We start from the raw sequence: 22,349 nt of genomic DNA, 5'->3' as shown, positions 1-22,349 counted from the left end.
CTCCTTCACTGTTGGAAACTAATGGACAGTTTTACTTCCGGGTCACCCGGGGCAGAGTCGGTGGAAGCAACGGAGCCGATGGAGCGCTCCTCAGGCCTGTGAGGTGAACAGTATCCTGGTCACCGGGGGCAGCGTCAGCAGCAGCAGCGGAGGCCGAAAGAAGCCTCCTCCCAGGATAACATTACCCCGTCCCCGCCCTTTGAGTATTGTCTGCTACCGGGTCAGCGGGGGCAGAGTCAGCACCAGCAGTGAGCCCAAGCCTGCTGCAGAGGAGAGGATCCCTGAGGGTCTATCTGTCCAGTGGAAGGAGGAGCCCTGGCTGCAGTTACCTTCAGTTTCATCAGGGGTAAGTGAGACCTCACAACCAAGAGGTGTGAATACAGCCTGAGGTTTACTGACCTCACACCATCATCAGGGGGTGCGGGGTGCGGGGGTGCAGGGGGCAGGTGTACTGGCCTCACACCATCATCAGGGGGTGCAGGGGGCAGGTGTACTGGCCTCACACCATCAGCAGGGGGTGCAGCCTGAGGCTGTACTGACCTCACACCATCATCAGGAGGGGCAGGGGGCAGGTGTACTGACCTCACACCATCATCAGGGGGTGCAGGGGGCAGGTGTACTGGCCTCACACCATCAGCAGGGGGTGCAGCCTGAGGCTGTACTGACCTCACACCATCATCAGGAGGGGCAGGGGGCAGGTGTACTGACCTCACACCATCATCAGGGGGTGCAGGGGGCAGGTGTACTGGCCTCACACCATCAGCAGGGGGTGCAGCCTGAGGCTGTACTGACCTCACACCATCATCAGGAGGGGCAGGGGGCAGGTGTACTGACCTCACACCATCATTAGGGGGTGCAGGGGATAGGTGTACTGGCCTCACACCATCATCGGGGGGCAGGTGTACTGACCTCACACCATCATCGGGGGGCAGGTATACTGACCACACACCATCATTCGGGGGGCAGGTGTACTGGCCTCAAGCAATCATCAGGGGGTGCAGGGCAGGTGTACTGGCCTCACACCATCATCAGGGGTGCAGGGGGCAGGTGTACTGGCCTCACACCATCATCAGGGGGTGCAGGGGGCAGGTGTACTAGTCTCACACTATTATCAGGGGGTGCAGCCTGAGGTGTACTGGCCTCACACCATCATCAAGGGGTGCAGCATGCAGGTGTACTGGCCTCACACCATCATCAGGGGGTGCAGGGGGCAGGTGTACTGACCTCACACCATCATCAGGGCTGCAGGGGGCAGGTGTACTGGCCTCACACCATCATCGGGGGATGCAAGGGCCAGATGTACTGGCCTCACACCATCATCATGGGTGGCAGGTATACTGACCTCACACCATCATCAGGGGGTGCAGAGGGCAGGTGTACTGGCCTCACACCATCATTGGGGGGCAGGTGTACTGACCTCACACCATCATCAGGGGGTGCAGGGGACAGGTGTACTGGCCTCACACCATCATCGGGGGATGCAGGGGGCAGGTGTACTGACCTCACACCATCATCAGGGGGTACAGGGGGCAGGTGTACTGACCTCACACCACCATCAGGGGGCGCAGGTGTACTGACCTCACACCACCATCAGGGGGCGCAGGTGTACTGACCTCACACCATCATCCGGGGGGCAGGTGTACTGACCTCACACCATCATCAGGGGGCGCAGCCTGCAGGTGTACTGGCCTCACACAATCTCAGGGGGTGCAGGGGCAGGTGTACTGGCCTCACACCATCATCAGGGGTGCAGGGGGCAGGTGTACTGGCCTCACACCATCAACAGTGGGTGCATGGGGCAGGTGTACTGGCCTCACACCATCATCAGGGGAGAGAGGGCAGGTATACTGACCTCACACCATCATCAATGGGTGCAGGGGGCAGGTGTAATAGCCTCACACTATCATCAATGGGTGCAGGGGCATGTGTAATAGCCTCACACTATCATCAGGGGGTGCAGCCTGAGGTGTACTGGCCTCACACCATCATCAGAGGGATGCAGGGGGCAGGTGTACTGGCCTCACACCATCATCAGGGGTGCAGGGGGCAGGTGTGCTGACCTCACACCATCAGCGGTACAAAAGGGGGTGGTAATGAAGGGAGCATCTGAACCAATCAAACACTCACACCCAGTCAAAAGATCTGGGTTTAATCCATCACCGTTCTTTAGCCCACTCTGCCACCCCAGTTCAGACATGGCTATATGCCAATGAACCTCACACCATCATCAGGGGGTGCAGGGGGCAGGTGTACTGGCCTCACACCATCATCGGGGGATGTAAGAGGCAGATGTACTGATCTCACACCATCATCAGGGGGTGCAGAGGGCAGGTGTACTGGCCTCACACCATCATTGGGGGGCAGGTGTACTAACCTCACACCATCATCAGGGGATGCAGGGGGCAGGTGTACTGACCTCACACCATCATCTGGGGTCCAGGGGGCAGGTGTACTGACCTCACACCATCATCAGGGGGTGCAGCGGGCAGGTGTACTGGCCTCACACCATCATCAGGGCAGAGGGGGCAGGTGTACTGACCTCACACCATCATCGGGCGGCAGGTGTACTGAACTCACCCCAGCATCAGGGGAGTGCAGGGGGCAGGTATACTGACCTCACACTATCATTGGGGGGGCAGGTGTACTGACCTCACATCATCATCTGGGGTGCAGGGGGCAGGTGTACTGACCTCACACCATCATCAGGGGAGAGGGGGCTGGTGTACTGACCTCACACCATCATCAAGGGGTGCAGGGGGCAGGTGTACTAGCCACACACTATCATCAGGGGGTTCAGCCTGAGGTGTACTGGCCACACACCATCATCAGGGGGTGCAGCCTGAGGTGTACTGACCTCACATCATCATCAGGGAGTGTAGGGGGCAGATGTACAGGTCTCACACTATCATCAGTGGATGCAGCCGACAGGTGTATGTGTGATGTTTAATAATTGTGAGACTACATGCCCATTGTTATATATGAATCCCTTCATTTAGTCATGGCTCTTTAAAGAACATTGGATTATGAAATGTAAACACCCATATTAACAGTGTTTAGATCCAAGCTACATGTCCCCGAATGCTATGTATCCTTGTTGAAATTCAGGACTTGATGTGTACTGTGCAAGGGGGTCACTGTGTCACCTTGCTATAATACATCAAAGATTTAGTGTGATCTTAACTCCTGTATACACTTACAACACAGGCATTACATCGCAACATCCTTTACAAGGCATGACACTACAACACAGGCATTACAACGCATGATACTACATCGCAATTCACTACTTCGCAGGCATTACAACGCATACCATTACAAACGATACCATAGGAGTTAGAATAGTAATTTTTACCCCTACACTATCCAACACTTACCCTACTGTTGCACCCCCTGGAGTTGGAATAGTAATGTTTACCCCTACACTATCCAACACTTACCCTACTGTTGCACCCCCTGTAGTTAGATTAGTAATTTGTATCCCCATACTATCCAATACTTACCTTAAATGCAATGTGATGGCAAGCGTTGTAATGATATGCGTTGTAAAGGTAGTATGCGATGTAATGGAATGCGTTATAAAGGTCGTTTTTTAAAATGCGATGTAGTGTCATGCGATGTAATGCAATGCGTTGTAGTTGATTTTGTGATGTAAAAACTGCGTTGTAAGTGCATGCGTTGTAACGTCATACATTCGTCCAGAATGGGTCCGCTTGGAGTTGTTACTCATTTTCATGAATACCTGCTCAGACCTTGTTTTTTAATGTTTGTATTCTGTGGGAGGTTGTCTCTGCAATGGATTAAGAGGTATGCTAGGAGGAAACAAAAGCATATTTTTACAGAACAATATTAGTTTCTTCTCTCAGAATACATGTCTTTATTAAGCACCTTTGTCCACAGTTCTGTACATTGAACCCTTTGATATCCCCACTTTGTTCCCTAAAATAAGGGGGTTGTTTTATTCATAACTAGCATATGAAGCTGACTTCTAGTTCATTGATATACTAATGATTTGAGGGGCCCGGGCAACACATATTTGGGGATCCCTATTTGGAATACATTTGAATTTATTACTTCGTTTAGGGTCATTGAAGTCCGTGTGATGCCCAAAAAAATATTTAATCGTGTTAAGCCTTCAGAACCCGGGGCCGGCAAAAGCTTCTAAAAGCCCAAGCTGACTAGAGTCCACCAGCCCAGTACAATCAAAGAAGCTTTAACAGACATTGATAAATATTCTTTTTGCGTTTGAGTCTAGATTTTTTCCTGCAAAAAGGTTTTATGTGGCTGTCCAGTCAGCTTGTTACTCCCATTGCAGGAAATCCTGTTATGGGTTATGTGTTCTACGTTTAGTGGACTAGTGCATAACATTACAATAAAAAGACATACGTATAGCACTTGAAAGTGTAGCTTTAGTTGCTGAATATTTGTAATTACAAATAAATCCCCTTTCACCATTGGCATTCCTGCTGCAGCAACGAAAAATCAAAGCACCGATCTCAGGATTTTCGCCATCGCATTTGTGAAAATAGAATAACTTTCTCTTTATTTCTCTTCCCCTGCCTTGTCCATCTCAACTTCTATATATGTGTAAACCTACAGCTAAATGTTCGCGCAGAAACCCGAGCCGCTTTCAGTGGCGGGCCTTGGTGGGGTCGGGTACCCCAAATCTCAACAACAATCATTTTGCTGGTTTCCCACAAACGATGCCAGGGCCACAAGTATTCCTTTTCAGCGTGTTTTTATTTTAAGCCAAGTCACTCGGTGTGTTTCGGAGGCAACATCCTTGATCACGAGTACGAGTGCAAATCACAGTGTTTATACAATATCACGTGACACACCTCTACGTATTAGACAGTGACAACAGATTCAAGGTGTTTGAACGTCCTCGGAGCTGGGCAAAACAGACTTGTTTAGTCAATGTTGGGAGGTACATCATGAGACATTGCATTAAAATCATCATGCAGTATGTAAATTAAACATTAGGTCATTGCTGTTAACCTAAACATTTTTCTTGAGTTTTTTACGTGCTGTTGCGAAAAGCAATAATTCCGCATCATCACATGCGGCACTTTGTCATTTCCAACCAAATAAGTGCTGGTGAAAGTTAACTGTGATTATAAAATAAACTACGTCATCTGTAATTCTACGCGCTTGGTGTAAAACACATTCAATCATTAGTGCTTGTGACCAAGCGCATAGAATTACAGATGACGTGGTTTATCTTGTAATCACACAGAACTCAACTCTGAGTTGAGGCTGGGTAGACCAAGCATACACAGTTGAATGTGAGGGTTGAGACTGGGCACACCAAGCATGCGCAAGAGAATTTGAGGGTTGAGACTGGGCACACCAAGCATGTACTAGAGAATGTGAATGAATGAATGAAACGAATCTTATCATGCGCATACTTAGCCCCGAGGGGCGTCAAGGCGCCTAAATAAATATATCGACTAAACCCCCTACAGTACACTCAGCAACATGCTCTCATTGGTAGGCCCTCTTAAAGAGGCAAGTTTTAAGAGCTTTTTTAAATAGCTCAAAAGTGGGGAGGGTTTTTATATCAAGAGGGATAGCATTCCAGAGCTGAGGGGCAACCACAGAAAACGCTCTGGCTCCCCATCTGGCAAGTTTGAAACGCGGAACTACCAGTTGACAGAGTCCCGCGGAACGAAGGCCTCTAGTAGGAACATAACGCATAAGGAGCAAGTCCATAGCGCTAGAGGAACCTTCTGTCACGGCTCTGTAGGCTAAGCACAGAATTTTAAAAGAAATTCTGTGCTGCACCGGTAACCAGTGGAGTTCTTTCCTAGCAGCAGTAGCAGAGGAGGTTTTAGGAAGGGCCAAGACAAAACGAGCTGCAGCATTCTGCACAACCTGCAGTCGATGCAACAGGCTTTTATTGACTTCCGTATAAAGGGAATTACAATAGTCTAGTCTCGATCCTACCAGGGCAACTGCAACCTGCTTACGCGCCTGAAAGGAGAGATACCCACGGATTTTATTGAGTACCCTAATTACTCCCCAGCATGTGGCCACGGTCCTGTTGACTTGGAGGGAGAAGGATAACGAGGTGTCGAAGATTACGCCCAGATTTCTGGCAGATTGGGAAGGAGTGGTACAAATACCAAGAGAGGGTGGCCACCACTCACTTGACCAGACATCTTGGTCCTTCCCAAAAATCAGCACCTCCGTCTTTTCGCCGTTAAGTTTCAGGGAATTTATAGTCATCCAGTCTGCCACATACTGCATGCATACCCTGAAACTGGCAGCAGATGTCCTAACAGATGAGTGAGCCAGAGACACCATGATCTGAGTGTCATCTGCGTAGGATACCACCTCCATCCCCTGCGATCTTACTAGTCTTGCCAAGGGAGCCACATAGATGTTGAATAGGGTCGGACTTAACGCCGACCCTTGTGGCACCCCACACTGCAATGACTTGGCAGGGGAGAGGTGGTTCCCCAGCATCACTCTCTGCTCCCTATCCAACAAAAAAGAGTTGAGGAGACTCAAGGCCGGTCCCCTGACACCAACTTCCCTAAGCCGAGATGTTAAGATGGCCGGGGAGAGGGTGTCGAACACGGCCGTGAGGTCCAAAAGAACCAGGACCGTGGATTGACCTGAGTCCACTTTAAGTCGGATGTTATTGACCACACAAGTGAGAGCGGACTCAGTGCTGTGGTGCTTTCTAAAGCCGTGTTGCGTGTTGTCCAGGTATTTAGATGATTCAAGGAAGGAGGACAGATGAAAATTCAGATGAGCCTCAAGCATCTTAGAAGGGGCAGGGAGGAGGGAGATAGGCCTAAAGTTCTTCAATAAGGCCGGATCTAGGGACGGCTTCTTGAGAAGTGGTTTTACAATTGCCTTCTTCCACACAGCAGGAAAGGAACCCTGAGTGATAGCCATGTTCATAACCTCAAGCATGGGAGGAAGAAGGCTATTCCTACACTCTTTGAGTTTTTTCAGGGGTAGGGGGTCCAAAGGGGAAGCAGATTTGGTTCTGTCAAGCAACAAGTTCAGTCCTTCCAGGGTTAGAGATGGAAAATCCGTAAGAAAGCAGGAGGGAACTGAACCAAAGGAATCAAGACAGGAAATAGCAGAGCAAACGCTTTGGTCCAGGGCATGACAGTGAGCTTCCAGAGACAAATGAATGTCAAGTATTTTATTGTGGAAGAAGTCAGAGATGTTGTCGCAAAGTTTTTGCGAGCTGACTACAGGGTCTGGGAGTTGCAGGGAGCATAAGGAGTCAGCAATTTTAAAAAGCTCCCTGGAGGAGGATAGTGAGCTGGTAAGGTTGGAAAAATAATCCTGCTTCGCTATCACTACTCTCCATTTATACTCCCGCAGTGCGGACTTGTGAGCCTCCCGATCAGCGGCGTCCCAGGATTTCCTCCAGTGTCTTTCACTACTCCTACAGATCTGCCTCAAGAGTCGCAGCTGATCCGTAAACCAGGGTGCTGTAGGCTTTCGGCGAGCGACATAGCGCAGAGAAGGAGGAGCAAGTTGTTCCACTGCCCTGGCAACAGAATCCGTCAGATGTTGAGCTGCCGTGGCTGCGTTTTTAGGCAGTAGAAATTCGGGGGTAGAAACAAATGGAATAAGGGCCTCATCCGATATCGCCCTCGGGTTTCTCCTAGGAATGAATGGGGAAATTCCCATATTAAAACTCCCTAGAGCAGGAAGGGAAAGTGCTAGTGGCACAGCACAATGGTCAGACCAAACAAGAGGTAGCGGAGGACCAGTAGAAATCCTGACATCGTTGGAAAATACACCGTCAAGTATATGCCCAGCCTTATGGGTAGGAGTATTCACAAGTTGGGCTAGGTCACAAGCGCCTAGAGAATCCACCAGCGATATGGTATCCTTTGAGTAGACCTCATCCAAATGAAAGTTAAAATCACCCAAAATAGTAAAAGCCGTTTTCCCAAAATAAGGTTCCAAGAGTGTCAATAACTCTGAAGGGAAACTAGATCTGGGACCGGGGGGTCTATAAATCAAAATCCCAGTAAAGGAGGATGATGGAGAAAAAATAATACAAAAATATAAGGCTTCGAATCGATCTGACGGAGTCGATAGAGATTTAATGCTGCAGAAAAGAGACGATTTAAGAAGGATGGCAATCCCACCTCCTCTGCGGAGGGGTCTGTCCAGTCTATGGAGAAAATATCCGTCAGGAATGGCTAAGATCAGGTCATGTCCTGAGGTATCAGAAGCCCAAGTCTCAGTAATAAACACCCAGTCCGGCTGTCGCTCCTCCACGAAATCGTGAAAGGCGACGTTGTGCTTAATAAGCGAACGGGCATTAATCAAATAACCAGATCTAGAGGGAGCATCAGGTTGTATGTGCGGGAGGGAAGATGGTACGCAACCATTGCCACAAGAGGCAAAAGGGACCGTGCACGTCCTGCACATCTGCTGGTGCAGGATCCCCTCAGGTGAATAGCGATGCAGACAGGGCTGAGATAAAGGTCTAAGTGACAGAAAATCCAGCTTTGAGTATCGCCTAGTTATCCTATCAGGAGAAAAAGAAATGGGGACAGAGTCCAGCCCGCCCTGCAGCCCGTACTCAGCGCGGACGGGCGCAGACGGGCTGAACTCTGGCGTAACTCCGGCGTCAATACGGCGTCCCCGCTGCGCGTTTCCGCTGCGCGCAGACATAGCTACCTATGTACTCGCCTTTAGACACAGAGAGCGGACTGGGACACGCCAATTCTGCCCTTCCCCAGTATGGCCGCCGTCGAGACTGTGGTAAAGGACCCGCGAAATGCGGTGAATATACAATTATATTGCAGGTAAGATGTCAGAGGTGGGGGTATGCGAGGCCAGATATTTAAAATCAGGGGAAAGTGCAGGAAATAGTATTAGCAAACAAAAAGACAAAAACGGGATTTTTAAAAATACAAGCGCTACAAATGAGGGCGCTGCAACCAGTGAAGCGCGAGAGCAACTGTGAGGGTTGAGGATGGGCAAACCAAGCATGCAGAAGAGAATGTGAGGGTTGAGGATGGGCAAACCAAGCATGCCGAAGAGAATGTGAGGGTTGCGGATGGGCAGACCAAGCATGCACAAGAGAATGTGAGGGTTGCGGATGGGCAGACCAAGCATGCCGAAGAGAATGTGAGGGTTGCGGATGGGCAGACCAAGCATGCACAAGAGAATGTGAGGGTTGAGACTGGGCAGACCAAGCATGCACAAGAGAATGTGAGGGTTAAGGATGGGCAGATCAAGCATGCACAAGAGAATGTGAGGGTTGAGACTGGGCAGACCAAGCATGAACAAGAGAATTTGAGGGTTGAGACTGGGCACACCAAGCATGTACAAGAGAATGTGAGGGTTGAGGATGGGCAGCCCAATCATGCACAAGAGAATTTGAGGGTTGAGTTTGAGCACACCAAGCATGCACAAGACAGTGTGAGGGTTGAGGCTGGCAAACCAAGCATGCGCAAGAGAATGTGAGGGTTGCGGATGGGCAGACCAAGCATGCCGAAGAGAATGTGAGGGTTGCGGATGGGCAGACCAAGCATGCACAAGAGAATGTGAGGGTTGAGACTGGGCAGACCAAGCATGCAAAGAGAATGTGAGGGTTAAGGATGGGCAGATCAAGCATGCACAAGAGAATGTGAGGGTTGAGACTGGGCAGACCAAGCATGAACAAGAGAATTTGAGGGTTGAGACTGGGCACACCAAGCATGTACAAGAGAATGTGAGGGTTGAGGATGGGCAGACCAATCATGCACAAGAGAATTTGAGGGTTGAGTTTGAGCACACCAAGCATGCACAAGACAGTGTGAGGGTTGAGGCTGGCAAACCAAGCATGCGCAAGAGAATGTGAGGGTTGAGGCTGGGCAGACCACGCATGCACACTATGGAGCAGATTTATTATTTTTAATGCAACATAGTTCAGCAGTTAGGTGCAGCGCTGTGACGTGCGAGGGGGAGAGAGCCGCGCTGAGCCAGATTTATGAAAACAACACGCTGCTGCTCACTACCCCTGCACTAGTACACAGTCTACCTAGTGCCACACAAAAAATACTTAACATTATATGCCAGAGGTGTGTGTGCTGTCTAGCATAGGATTCGTACTGGAAGCACACCATTCCAGTATAGAATCCTATACATAGAGTAATCCTTAAACACTCCAGAGTTTGTGTTTGTGCTGTAAAGTGCTGCACAGGTTGTGTTTGTGCTGTAAAGTGCTGCACAGGTTGTGTTTGTGTTGTAAAGTGCAGGGCAGGGTGTGTTTGTGCTATAAAGTGCAGGGCAGGTCGTGTTTGTGCTGTAAAGTGCAGGGCCGGTTGTGTTTGTGTTGTAAAGTGCAGGGCAGGTTGTGTTTGTGTTGTGAAGTGCTGCACAGGTTGTGTTTGTGTTGGAAAGTGCAGGGCAGGTTGTGTTTGTGTTGTGAAGTGCAGGGCAGGTTGTGTTTGTGTTGTGATGTGCAGGGAAGGTTGTGTTTGTGCTGTGAAGTGCAGGGCAGGTTGTGTTTGTGCTGTGAAGTTCAGCGCACATGCAATGTGTGGAGTGTTTGAAGAAGTGACAACGTTTCTCTGTGTTATCACCTGATTCAAGGGTTTTTTTAACCTAAAATTCACAGATCCTCATTACTCTCACAATGCGATATTGCAGCGTTGTACATTTTTCCATATTTCCGCGTGTCGCTAATATATGAAGTATCGCGTGTCCATGGAGGTGATAGAAAGGAGGAGTTTATTTCTTACAGACTGCTCCATCCACAGATCTGCTTCCTCCTCAGATACTGACACCTTCCAACTCCCTCAACAGCATTCCACACTGGGTGTTGCCTCAGAGACTCTGGGATGTCACAGCTCTGTTGAAGAGACTGCAAGAACTTTGTGTGAAGAGTGAGCCGTGATTATTTGAGTTGTTACATGTGATTGTGCAGATCTGTGCCCGCCCTGTGTGTAGGTCTCTTGGAGTAGTTTATGCCCGTGAATGGCTTGGATGAAGCTTAAGCTTTCACTACAAAATGTATGGAAGTGATTTGTGTGTGCGAGACAGTGTGTATGTGCTTGTTTGTGATTGGTCGTCTTGGGTGAATACATTATATATGAGCCTGTAAGCGACTGATCCGTCTGATTACTCATTTCCACAAAATATATGGAAGTGATTTGTGTGTGCGAGACAGTGTGTATGTGCTTGTTTGTGATTGGTCGTCTTGGGTGGATACATTATATATGAGCCTGTAAGCGACTGATCCGTCTGATTACTCATTTCCAGTGTGTAGGTCTTTGTGTCTGGGGATGAATTGTGTTTCATGTGTGTGTGCGCGCAGCAGAGCACAATGCCTGTGTAATTGTGCAGCATTGAAGATGTGGTTAAGAAATATCTGGTTTGTTACATTAATCCATTTATAAATGAGGTGTGAGGCTGTACCAGTGAGAGCTGGAGTTTGTGTCACATCTGTGAGTACGCAATTGAATGGACTTTTTAAAGAGCAATTTTTTTTGTGTCCGTGTTTGTTGCAAACATTTGGTGTGTGTGTTGCAAGCATTTTGCTAAAGACAAGCCTGTCTGCTCCCAGGCACACCTGGCCGCCACCGCTGGGACCAGAAGTCAGGTAGTATACTCAAAAATTCTCATATTCTGCATAAGATCTAAAGTCTTTCAGGTACACAGATTTTAGTATCTCCCCCATGTTTGTTTTGTTTTTAGAGGCAAATGGCGTGTATGCCAACCACACATATAGAGTAATCTGGTACTCAACAGCCCTCACTTTGGACCAACAAACAATAAGACTCTTCTAGATCCTCAGATTGAGGAATCGTTAAAAGCGGCTTTACTAAACCCACCCTCCCTAGGCAAAGATAAGGTGGAAATACTCAAATTATTAGAATCTTCTAACCTGGATATCCTGTTCTTAACTGAAACCTGGTTGTCAGAGGAATCTACTCCAGATCTCCAGAAGCCATACCCGAAGATAACCAAAAGAGCACGAGCTCAGAGAAGGGAGGTGAGATAGCAGCAATTATTCTCCAGTGGATCCACACATCTCTGAAACAAATTACTCAAACTGAAGGGGTAGATCTGCTTTCCTTTCTGAAGTTTCGAGTTGATGACGACAACTCGGTCCCTAAAGATAATGAATTTGCTGATTTAATGATGTTGAATTTACACCAGCACATTACATGCTCAGATCACATAAATTGAAATCCCTTAGATCTGATCTGGGCGTATAATTCGAATTGACTGAATATAATCATCCTTCCTTGCATATGGTCCAATCAGTATTTGATCAGCGTTTGTATTCTGGTAGATCTTTCTAACTTGATCCACAAGCAGGAAATGAAACCATACACACTTGGCGATACATTAATACAGATCCAGTGTTATCAACACTTTCAAACCCCTCCCCCCTCTTCCCATCAATTGAAGACATTCTCTCTAAAGAAAAATAATCCACTATGTGGGTCAGACGTGCTAGTGGTCCACACCCCTCAAATCCAACAGCGTGTTATAAACCGCACCAGACCAGTGCCCTGGTACAAGCCAGAGTTAAAGGAGGCAAAACCTGAATTGCATCGACACTGGCAGGAAAGTTATGCTGAAGAGAGCAAAATCACATTTTAAATTGAGCTTGCAGAATTTGAAGGCAAACCCGTTGCATGCAAAGTCCTCTTAATAGACAAATAATAAAAATACTTTTTTTATATCCTGAATGATTTGTCTCCCCCAGATGAATGAGAACTTCCCTGACTCCTATTGACGCATTCTGTGACAATCTAAATACTTAAACATTCTTTAAAGATTCTTTAAAGATAGTATAAACTATTACAGCAGCAGTAATTCTGAAGTTGAGTCTGAAAAGAACTCTGCTCTCCTTATCCTTGTTTGAAAAAATAAACAGGCTTCAGGAATTTGTGATCAAGGTCAAATCCGGGTCACCAACTGACCCTTGCCCTCCAGCAGTCATGGAATCTCTGACCTCATCATTCAATCAATCATCATTTATAAAGTGCACCCCAAGGATATCTGGGCGCCGAGGGTGCTGCGTCTCTGTCGAAAAGCCAGGTCTTGAGCAGTCCCCTGCAGAGCGTTTTCATCAATTCAGCAGCTCAAGCTGTCGCTCCAAGCGCGTTTCAAAATGATGTAGAGCTCATGTTACTGAAAAAACAGGGAGAAGTCCCAGATATAACCAAGAATTATAGGCCAATACCTCTGCTCCCTTAACCTGCAAAAACTATTGGTCAGAGAACTATCTTCAAGAGGTTCCAGGCCTTATAGCTACACCGGCTCTCAGATAATTCTTATCGATGGAATGCCCGCCTCAAAACTCCAGGCTCAAAATATGATGCAATTTGAGGATTACGTGATGAGGTTGAATCAGCTAAAACTGGATATTGACCAAACTGAGATTATAATTTGAAAGAATAAGACCAATCTTTGGAACCAACTTTACTCTCCAACAAAAATGAGATTGTTACCGGAGCCTAAACCCACAGCTGCAAGCCTCTGAGTGATAATCAATAGTAATCCTAGCAAGAACCAGCAGGCTGGAGCAGAAGGATCTAAATACAGATTTATACTGAAACTACTCAAGAGAATAACCCCACTCCTCCCACTTAAGGCAAGAAAAGCAATACCGGTGGCCGCAGTCCTATCTAGATCTCATCATGCCAACCGTGTATATGTAAGAATGCCCAGTATCACCATTCATAGACTACAAGTAATTCACAGCGATGCAGCTTGTTTACTACATCATCTTCAGAGGTGGGCACATGTCACACCTATATTGAAATAACAAATCCACTCTAAGACCCTCTGCCTCAGCCCTAAAGGGTCAAGAGATCTAGCCCCTCACTTCATTGCAAACCAGGCGGAAATGCATACACCCGTACAAAACCAGAGATCGCCTCACTTGAATTTACTTTCTATTCCAAAATTACAGAGGATCAGATCAGGTGGACGCAGCTTTGGTACAAGCTCCTTCCATTCGGATCTCTCTCCCGGCTAAGTCCATTTGAATCTAACTTCAAGTGTTTTCCCAGAAATCTGACAACCCACAAACTATTAATGCTCGATTCTTCCGGGTCTGATTGGTTGTCTCCTCTTTTATGTATATCTGATTCAGTTCCAAGAAACCCTAGGTTGAACATGCTCTCTATATATGCAATGACCTAACACAGATTTTGTAGATCCTGTAGAGGTTTGGTGTGTTGGAACGTGCTTCAGTCACTGAACTGAATATTGCAAAAGAGAGGCGTACAGTTCAAGTGAGGATGTTAGCGCAGTCTTGTCTGCCAGTGTATTATAAACCTTTGATTGCTGCAAGGCTGTTACAGTATTCCATTTTTGTGGGAGCACAGTGTTCAGTTTGAGCAGGTCAAGGAACAGACATAGTGTTGGAAACATTTCAAATCTGTGCCTTTCATAATATATGAACTATGTTGCGGGTATTGTGACATTTTAATGATTCATTTTTGTCTGGTTTTAGAAATGAGCGATGTTCTCATCACACTGGGGTTGGTGAGACAGGAAGGAGTATTTTGACCTAACTGTCCTGTGATAATGCGTTGTCTTTTCTTTTTTCCTCTCCTCTGCAGACACTTGAGACTTGAACATCAATTTATCGGAATGGGGAGAAGACGGGCTCCAGGAAAGAAAGTGACAGCGCAGTGTTCACGTGAATCCGTAAGAGCCACAGTCCCATCTTATCCTCTTCATGACGTCTCCGCTTCAAGATCTCGAAAAGATACTCAGAGGGACAATGAGCTGGAACCGCTTTCGGAGAAGCTGCCGCACATTATTCTTCTATCCATGCTGGAGGAGTTGGAAACCAAACTGGATAACTTGCTGAATACTGTGGAAGACGTACCTTCTAGAGTCGCTGGGCTGATTAAGAAAATCTGGATAGAAAAGGATCAAGGTTACCTAGATAATGCTAGAGTGTCTTTGGAGATGATCTGTCCGGCGAGCATTAGAGATAGTGCTATTAGCCAGTCTCCTGCGACACCTCAACTGGACAGGTCAGAGGAACCGAGCTTGTGTCTTCAGCCAGTGTTCTCTGATGGGCATGCACCAAAGCAGGACTGTACGCTCTCCTCGCCAACTGATGTTGAAGGGCGTCCAGAGGAGCCAAACCTTTGTCTACAGCCAATGTTTCCAGATCGACATCATCTACAGCAGGACCAGTGGGTGCAACCTGGGTTTCCAGGTAGAAATGGAGTACAGCAGGATTGTACTATATCCAGGTGCCCCCAGACAGATCCTCCAGGCAGATCACAGGAGGCAAAGCTGTGTCTTCACTCGGAATTTGTTGATGGGCAGACACCACAGCAAGACCAGTGCGTACAGACGGCGTTCCCAGAAGAGTGGGAGCCAGATGAGCCCCTAAAGCAAGAACCATCCCCATTGTCTACTAATATCTGGGACCAGCAACAGAACCTCTGCCCACACCCGCTATTTCCTGAAGGACACGAACCACAGCAAAACCACTGTATACAACCCGCTCTACCAGATGGGAACAGACCTGATGATCCCTTGGAGGAAGAATTGATGTGTTCTGATTTCCAAGATCCCCAGGAGAACCAGTGCCTACAACCCATGTCACCTCATGGGATGTCATCAGACGAACACTTAGAGTCTGGGCTGTTGTCCTTTGATGAGTTGGGGTCACAACAAACCCAGCGTCTACAGCAACACCTATGCTTGAAGCAGGAACTTCCTTATGCGCAGGATCCAAACGTGAACTACGAGCTGGAATCTATGCGCCCTGAAGCACAGGAACCAGATCAAAATGACAATCTAGAACCGGCCTGTACTGATGCACATGGTTCAGATCAGAATTACAAGCTAGATCCACTGCACACTGTGGCACATGACCGAGAGCTAGAGTCAGTGCTTCCTGAAGCACAGAAACCAGATCAGAACTTCACGGTGGAACCACTGCACACTGCGGCACAGGACCGAGAGCTAGAGTTAGTGCTTCCTGAAGCACAGGAACCAGATCAGGACGACGAGCTAGAACAGACCTGTGCAGATGCACATGGTTCAGATCAAAAGTACAAGCTAGAACCTCCCTGTACTGATGCAGAGGGTTCAGATCAGAACTACATACTCGAACCACTGCACCCTGAATACCAGCATCAACATCAGAACTGCAAGGCAGAACTGCTCTGTCCTGATGAGCGGGGTCAGTCTGTGCCTCCATCATTCCTAGGACTGGATACAAATACTGCAGATGAAGACTCAATGGAGAGAGGAAATACAAAATCACATTTATTGCTGTTCGAAGCTACCTCAGGTATGTATTTTACTATAAATGGACTCTCGGAGTGCATACTATCACATGTAACCTCTTCAAAATGTGTATGGGCAGATTTTAGAAAGTCTCCAAGGGGATCATTTGGGATTGGGTGGAACCCCCTGAGCGATACTGACCCCCAGAGTATGAGTACACTGGGTGAAGATGTTTCCCTGCATTCTCCTTCTCTGGTTCCATACAGGACTGTATCCTTCCTGTGCAGAAACAGGCCTGGTAATGGGACTCTGCATGAGACAAACAGGCCAGTAGCTCTTCTCGTTCCTTGTTCGTCCCCATTCCAGGTTGAGGAACTGGAAATAGCGCCAGTCATGGGAGTATTTACTGGCCAGAATCGCACGTAATAGTCGGATGCAAGTGATGTGGTGTTCTTTGAGAATAGCAGACATGCGCAGTCTGGAGAGGGAACTGTGTTTCCAGTTGCACAGTTACATTGGGTAGGACGCAGTCGTCTCCAGTTCCTGATATAAAAATCCTAGTCTGTATTCGGCCTCAACAGCAGGGCTGACCAGGGATGTGGTTGTCACTGCAGGGTTCTCCTGGAGTGCACACCACCTCATGATAGACAGATACACAAAGGTTTTGGAACTCTGAGGTGACTTGCAATAATCTTATTATATGCACCAGGTGGTACTTTATCCCGTATAATACATGGTCACACCATCACCTTTCCCACAAACCTTGGTGCGTAGCTTCTACATATGCAGCAGCTAACCTGTTTGCAAACATGAAGAATGAACTTAAAACCTCTTGTGCAAAAATAAACATAAAAACTGTTAGATATTTGTTGCAAAAAGATGTTAGAAACTGTTCAATAAAAGCCTATTAAAATAAAAGCTGCAGTAGCTTGAAACGTGTAGAAACATGCAGAAATATTCCACCCTTCCTTTATCTAAGGAAACTAATAAACATATTCCCTCTGCTTCTCATAGTAAACTAGTAACACACAGCAGAAGTAATAAAAGCAAAGTTCTGTTTGTTGCTTTAAACAGCTGCTTCAATTATGCTTCGTGGGGTGGGGTGGAGTGGAATTGGATACATTGGGTGGATTGTAGTGGGGTGGTTTGGATAGAGTGGGGTAGATTGGATGGAGTGGGGTAGATTGGGTGGAGTGGGGTAGATTATAGTGGAGTGCAATAGATTATGGTACATTGGAGTTGGGTAGATTGTGGTAGTTTGGAGTGGGTAGATTGTGGTATGAGTGTACATGAGTTGAATAGATTGCAGTGGGATCCATTGAAATGGAGTTGGGTAAATTGGACTGAAGTAGGGTGAGGTAGATTGGGGTGAAGTCAGTTAGATTGGAGTAAATTAGAGTTGGGGTAGGTTGAAGTGGAGTGGGGTAGACTGGGGTATGTTGGAGCCGAGTGGGGGTAAATCTGAGTGGAGTGTGGTAGATTGGGTTAGATTGAGTGTATTAGGGTAGATTGGATTGGAATGGGGTAGATTGAGTTAGAGTGGAGTAGATTGTGGTGGGTAAATTGGGAATGGATAGATTGGAATGGGGTGGATTGGAGTGGGATGGATTGGAGTGGGGTGGGGTGGATTGGAGTGGGGTAAGTGGTGTGGAGTAGAGGAGTGTGGAGTGTTGTTTCATGGGGTGAGTGGCATAGATTGGAGTGGAGTGGAGTGGAGTTGAGTGGCTTAGTGTGGAGTATACTTGGTGTGGTAGCGCACTTCCATTACAGACAACACATTTTCAATTGAAATGATCATTACATTTACACCGAAATATGGTTTTACTGCACCTAAATGATAATTTTTGCAAATGTCATCCCCTAGTGTATTAATATGTTTCAATCTTATTCAAATATTTTTCTCCACACTTCAGTAATAGACAGACCCTCCAGGATATCGCGATTTCGCGATTTGCCGCAAAATCGGCACTTTTTAAAAAATGCCGCAATTTTTACAAAAATGCCAGCAAAATCGGCATTTTTGTAGAAATCGCGGCATTTTTCGCTATATCCTGGGGGGTCTGCTTTATGTGGCTATCGCCCCACCTCCCTTCTTCACTCCGATGCTGCACCAAAGCTCCTCAGATACTCAGCAGCATTGGAGAGTCACAGCGGGATGGCGACCCTCACACCTCCAGCCCTTGATGAGCTGTTAAGAGGTGCTTCGAAGGTGACTGAGAGGGAGGGGCTGCAGGTTCAGGAACAGGGGCATCCATTCACATGCAAACAGCCCTGAATGCGGCATGTCTCTGCTATTTAGAGGGGGGCTCACACATTCCATTTCTACCCAGTGCCCCAAACATCCGAGACTCGGCCACATTACACCCCTGATTACACAGAGGCAGCACGTGCTTCTCTTCACCGAGCTTAATTACTGTCACTAAATTGTAAGCAAACCTCGGTTCTTCAAACATGCAGTCTATAATGTAATACAATAAAGAAATGGCACAATCGCACCCACACTGCTTAACAAAGTATGGAGGACAATCAGTTCAATCAGTTCTCTTAGAGTATCTCCTGTAAGTACTGTACATCACAGTGGGGGATGGCATTTTGGACAGAGAGCCTGTCTTCTCGTTGTCTTGTGCAGGAGGGGGCGAGGAGCCCAAGATGATACTAGAATACTGCATGCCCACCCCTGTGCCCACCCTTGTGGATCCTGTTCCCTCTCCTGTGATGGCTCCTGCCCTCCCCTCAGTGATGGCTCCTGTCCACCCCCCGCCTGTGATGGCTCCTGTCCCCCCATGTTGTGGCTCCAGTCCACCCCCACCTGTGATGGTTCCTGTCCCCCCCTGTGGTGGATCCTGTCTCCGCCCTGGGTTGCTTCTGTCCCAGTCCTGGAACGGCTCCTGCAGCGAGGGTGAAGTTCTTGATGGGCCTCTCCTCAAAAGGGCTCAGCTCAAAATTAATATGGAAAGGTCGGCAAGTAAGTAAGTGAAGGGATGGGTGAATGGCTGGATGAATTAGTGAAAGGGTGAATGGATGAATGAAAGATTGAATAAATGGATAATGAGAGAGGATGGATGGATTGATGAGAGGGGAAGCATGGAGAGAAAATGTAAATAGCTGGATGTATGGGTGGAAGGGTAGCTGGATGATGGATGAGGGGAAAGATGGATGAGGGGAAGGATGATGGATGAGGAGATGGATGGATGGAGGGGAAGGATGGATGGATGAGGGGAAGGATGGATGGATGGATGGATGGAGAGGAAGGATGGATGGATGAGGAGAAGGATGGATGGATGGATGGATGGGTGAGGGGAAGGATGGATGATGGATGATGGATGAAAGGAAGGATGGATGAGGGGAAGGATGGATGATGGATGAAAGGAAGGATGGATGAGGGGAAGGATGGATGGATAAGGGGAAGGATGGATGAGAGGAAGGATGGATGGATGGATGAGGGGATGGATAGAGGGGAAGGATGGGTGGGTGAAAGGATGGATGGATGGATGATGAGGGGAAGGATGGATGGATGGATGATGAGGGGATGGATGGATGGTTGATGAGGGGTTGGGTGAAAGGATGGATGAAGAGGGGAAGGGTGGATCTTTTGCGCCGCCGCTGCGTCACAAAAGTGACGCAACGGCGGCGTAAAAGCAGCGCAAGGGGCTTGTAAATCTGCCCCAAAGTGTCTACATTGTAAAGAAACCAAATATACATAGCTTCATGTTGTTAAGTAACTAAAAAAACGAAGATATCTGTGTTTGTTGTAGGAAAAATGGCCACATAAAATGCCGCAAAATTGCCGCTAAATTTCCATATTTGTGCCGCTAAATTTCCATTTTTGTGCCGCTAAATTTGCTAATCCATGCCGCTATATCCTGGGGGGTCTGAATAGAAAACAAATGTGCTTTATTTGTACTAATTCTGATATACTCTGAAACATCAGCACAGTTCTTTTTTTTAGGTCTTGCCGCAACAGTGCTTAACTTTGTGGGCTTACTGCCCACCCATTACTTTTTATTTGTTTCTTCGAATCTCCTTTAAACAGCCTTGCTTCCAAATGGCTAATCTTTCCTACTTGTCCCTCCTTTTCTTAGATTGTTCCCTCCCACGGAGCACCGTCCCGTTACTTGTATCCTTGCAATGGTCCCATATTATCAACTGCTTTAGGCACTTTTTCTTTTTTCTTTGTCTAAGAGCACTTCATATGAGCACTTTTTTCACTCGCTCCAAGCTTTTTTGTAAATGGCTGTAATTCTTGTTCTTATCTCGTCACATTTGCTGTTCATTCACAGACCGAGATCAAATGTTAGATGATGTTTCCCCTAAAAAGTCTGTTCTTTCTCGGACTTCAAAGTAAGAGAGCCAGTTCCTCACCATCTCACTTATCGCTACTTGCCTCTCCTTGCTTGTAATGTATAAAAGCAAATTACTTCATTTTCTTGCCTTCACCACCTCCCCTTCGCATAATGGTAGCAGCCGTTTCAACTAAAGTGCTCATGTCTACTGCGGCCGACCAGAAACTTCACTGTCAACTGTAAAGTTGGCACCTAAGGAACTGCAAGGACGGCTTGGGGTGGAGGGGACATTGGCATGTACAGAGGGCAGTGCCATTGAAGCATTTCTGGCACCTCTCACCAGCAGCATCATGACGTGACCCTGCCCCATCTGTACAATGTGTCCGGGCCGAAAGCAGTATAGGATAATAGCTATATATTCTGTAACCAATCTGTTTGCTACGTACAATCCACTGTACTAAATGATATGAGGTATTCTTAGTACATGTATTTCTAAAATGTCACATGTTGTAATATTTAGGACACTTACTATTGTAATGCAAGTTGATCTCTAGTCATCTTTAGGACATGTATTATTTGTAAAGTAGAAATGCTTTCTACTTAAAATTGAATATATATACTTGGTAGTTTGTTTAAAGGACTAATCAAACCAAATGTCAGAAGTATAATGCTATAGAATTGTGAAGCACTCTGATACCCAGTTGGGTCATGTTGGCACTATATAAAACACTGAATTAATGAATGAATAACACACCTGAGTGCGGGGAGACCCCCCCACACACACCTGGTGCCTGTTGAGAAGGTGTGTGAGGGCTGAAAAATTACCTTCACGCCCTGCAAGGCCAGCGCCCTCGATGCTGCCTGCGTGGTGGCCATATTGAAGCAGAAAACCATCAGGACATCTCAGGCATTTACACCCAATACTGTGAAAGACGGCAAGCCCGTAGGCTGATTTGGAAATTATTGGGCACTTTGCTAGTGGTATCTTGAGGAAAATAATCAAATACCGGCGGCGAGGCCAAACTACTTTTCAAAAATAACGTACTCACACTGAGGAGAGACTTCTCAGGCTCTGATTGTGGGCTGGAATTCCCTACAACAGAGAGCAACCATTTGTAGCTTCTTATCAGACTAATAGTCCCCTTTCCCGGCGTTCAGAAAAAAATGTAATATCAGCATTTTTAGGTGCAGCACCTAAGGAGCTTATTGATGGCACAGTAATAACTCTCCATTCCCGGCATTCTATTTTCATTAATCATATCCACCACATTTGATTGAAATTCAAAGGGTTAGGCCTCAGTAACTACGTGTCGATCTTTGCAACCCGGCTAAATGCAGTAGGATATTTCTTTTTCGACTGATGGTGTGGGACACTGCTAAAAGTCATTTGCAAAGTCAGTAGTTCCGCAAGGCAAGACCAATTGGCTTTGCAAGTGCTTGTTTTTTGTTGTGTGCTAGGAAAAAAATCTTACACCTTCTCCTCTTGTATGGATACTCAGCAGAATTGTCACATACATTCTCTCATTTTGAAGTCATTGGAAGAAAAGTAAACACCAAGCTTTCTCAAAGAGAGAGCTTGACATTTGACCTCTGTCTTTGAATGCACAGCAAATGTGACCAGATAAAAACAAGATTTAAAGGCCTTTTACAGAAAGCGTGTGTAACACCTCGGGTTCGCCCCTACTCGCTGGGGTCGGTGTAGGCGCTACCAAGTTCCCTTCAAACAGACTTACTGACACAGGGATTTTGGGTAACGCAGGCTTTATTAATTTGAAGGTCCTTTTCTTGTGTATTGTTTTCCTGTAGTAGGGCAGGGGGCCTTCAGATTCCGCCGTGTGTCTGAGCTGTCGCTTCTCTACAGCTGTCCGGCGGTCG

At 47.1% G+C, this 22,349-nt stretch overlaps 1 protein-coding gene across 1 annotated transcript in view; it reads left to right on the top strand.

Moving 5' to 3' along the window:
- The first annotated feature begins 286 nt into the window (after positions 1-286).
- LOC144767578 (uncharacterized) overlaps positions 287-22,349 on the top strand; it is a 45,347-nt gene continuing 23,284 nt past the window's right edge. Inside the window, exons 1-2 of the mRNA XM_078650995.1 lie at positions 287-346; positions 14,556-16,255. Of these exons, the coding sequence (XP_078507121.1) occupies positions 14,587-16,255 (1,669 nt within the window). The 5' untranslated portion in view covers positions 287-346; positions 14,556-14,586. The remainder of the gene's footprint in view (positions 347-14,555; positions 16,256-22,349) is intronic.

The sequence above is a fragment of the Lissotriton helveticus genome, chromosome 1_1 (genome assembly GCF_964261635.1).
Source record: "Lissotriton helveticus chromosome 1_1, aLisHel1.1, whole genome shotgun sequence".
Lineage (NCBI taxonomy): Eukaryota > Metazoa > Chordata > Amphibia > Caudata > Salamandridae > Lissotriton > Lissotriton helveticus.
The sequence above is the reverse complement of the archived record's forward strand: the minus strand, read 5'-3'. Positions and strand labels throughout refer to the sequence as shown.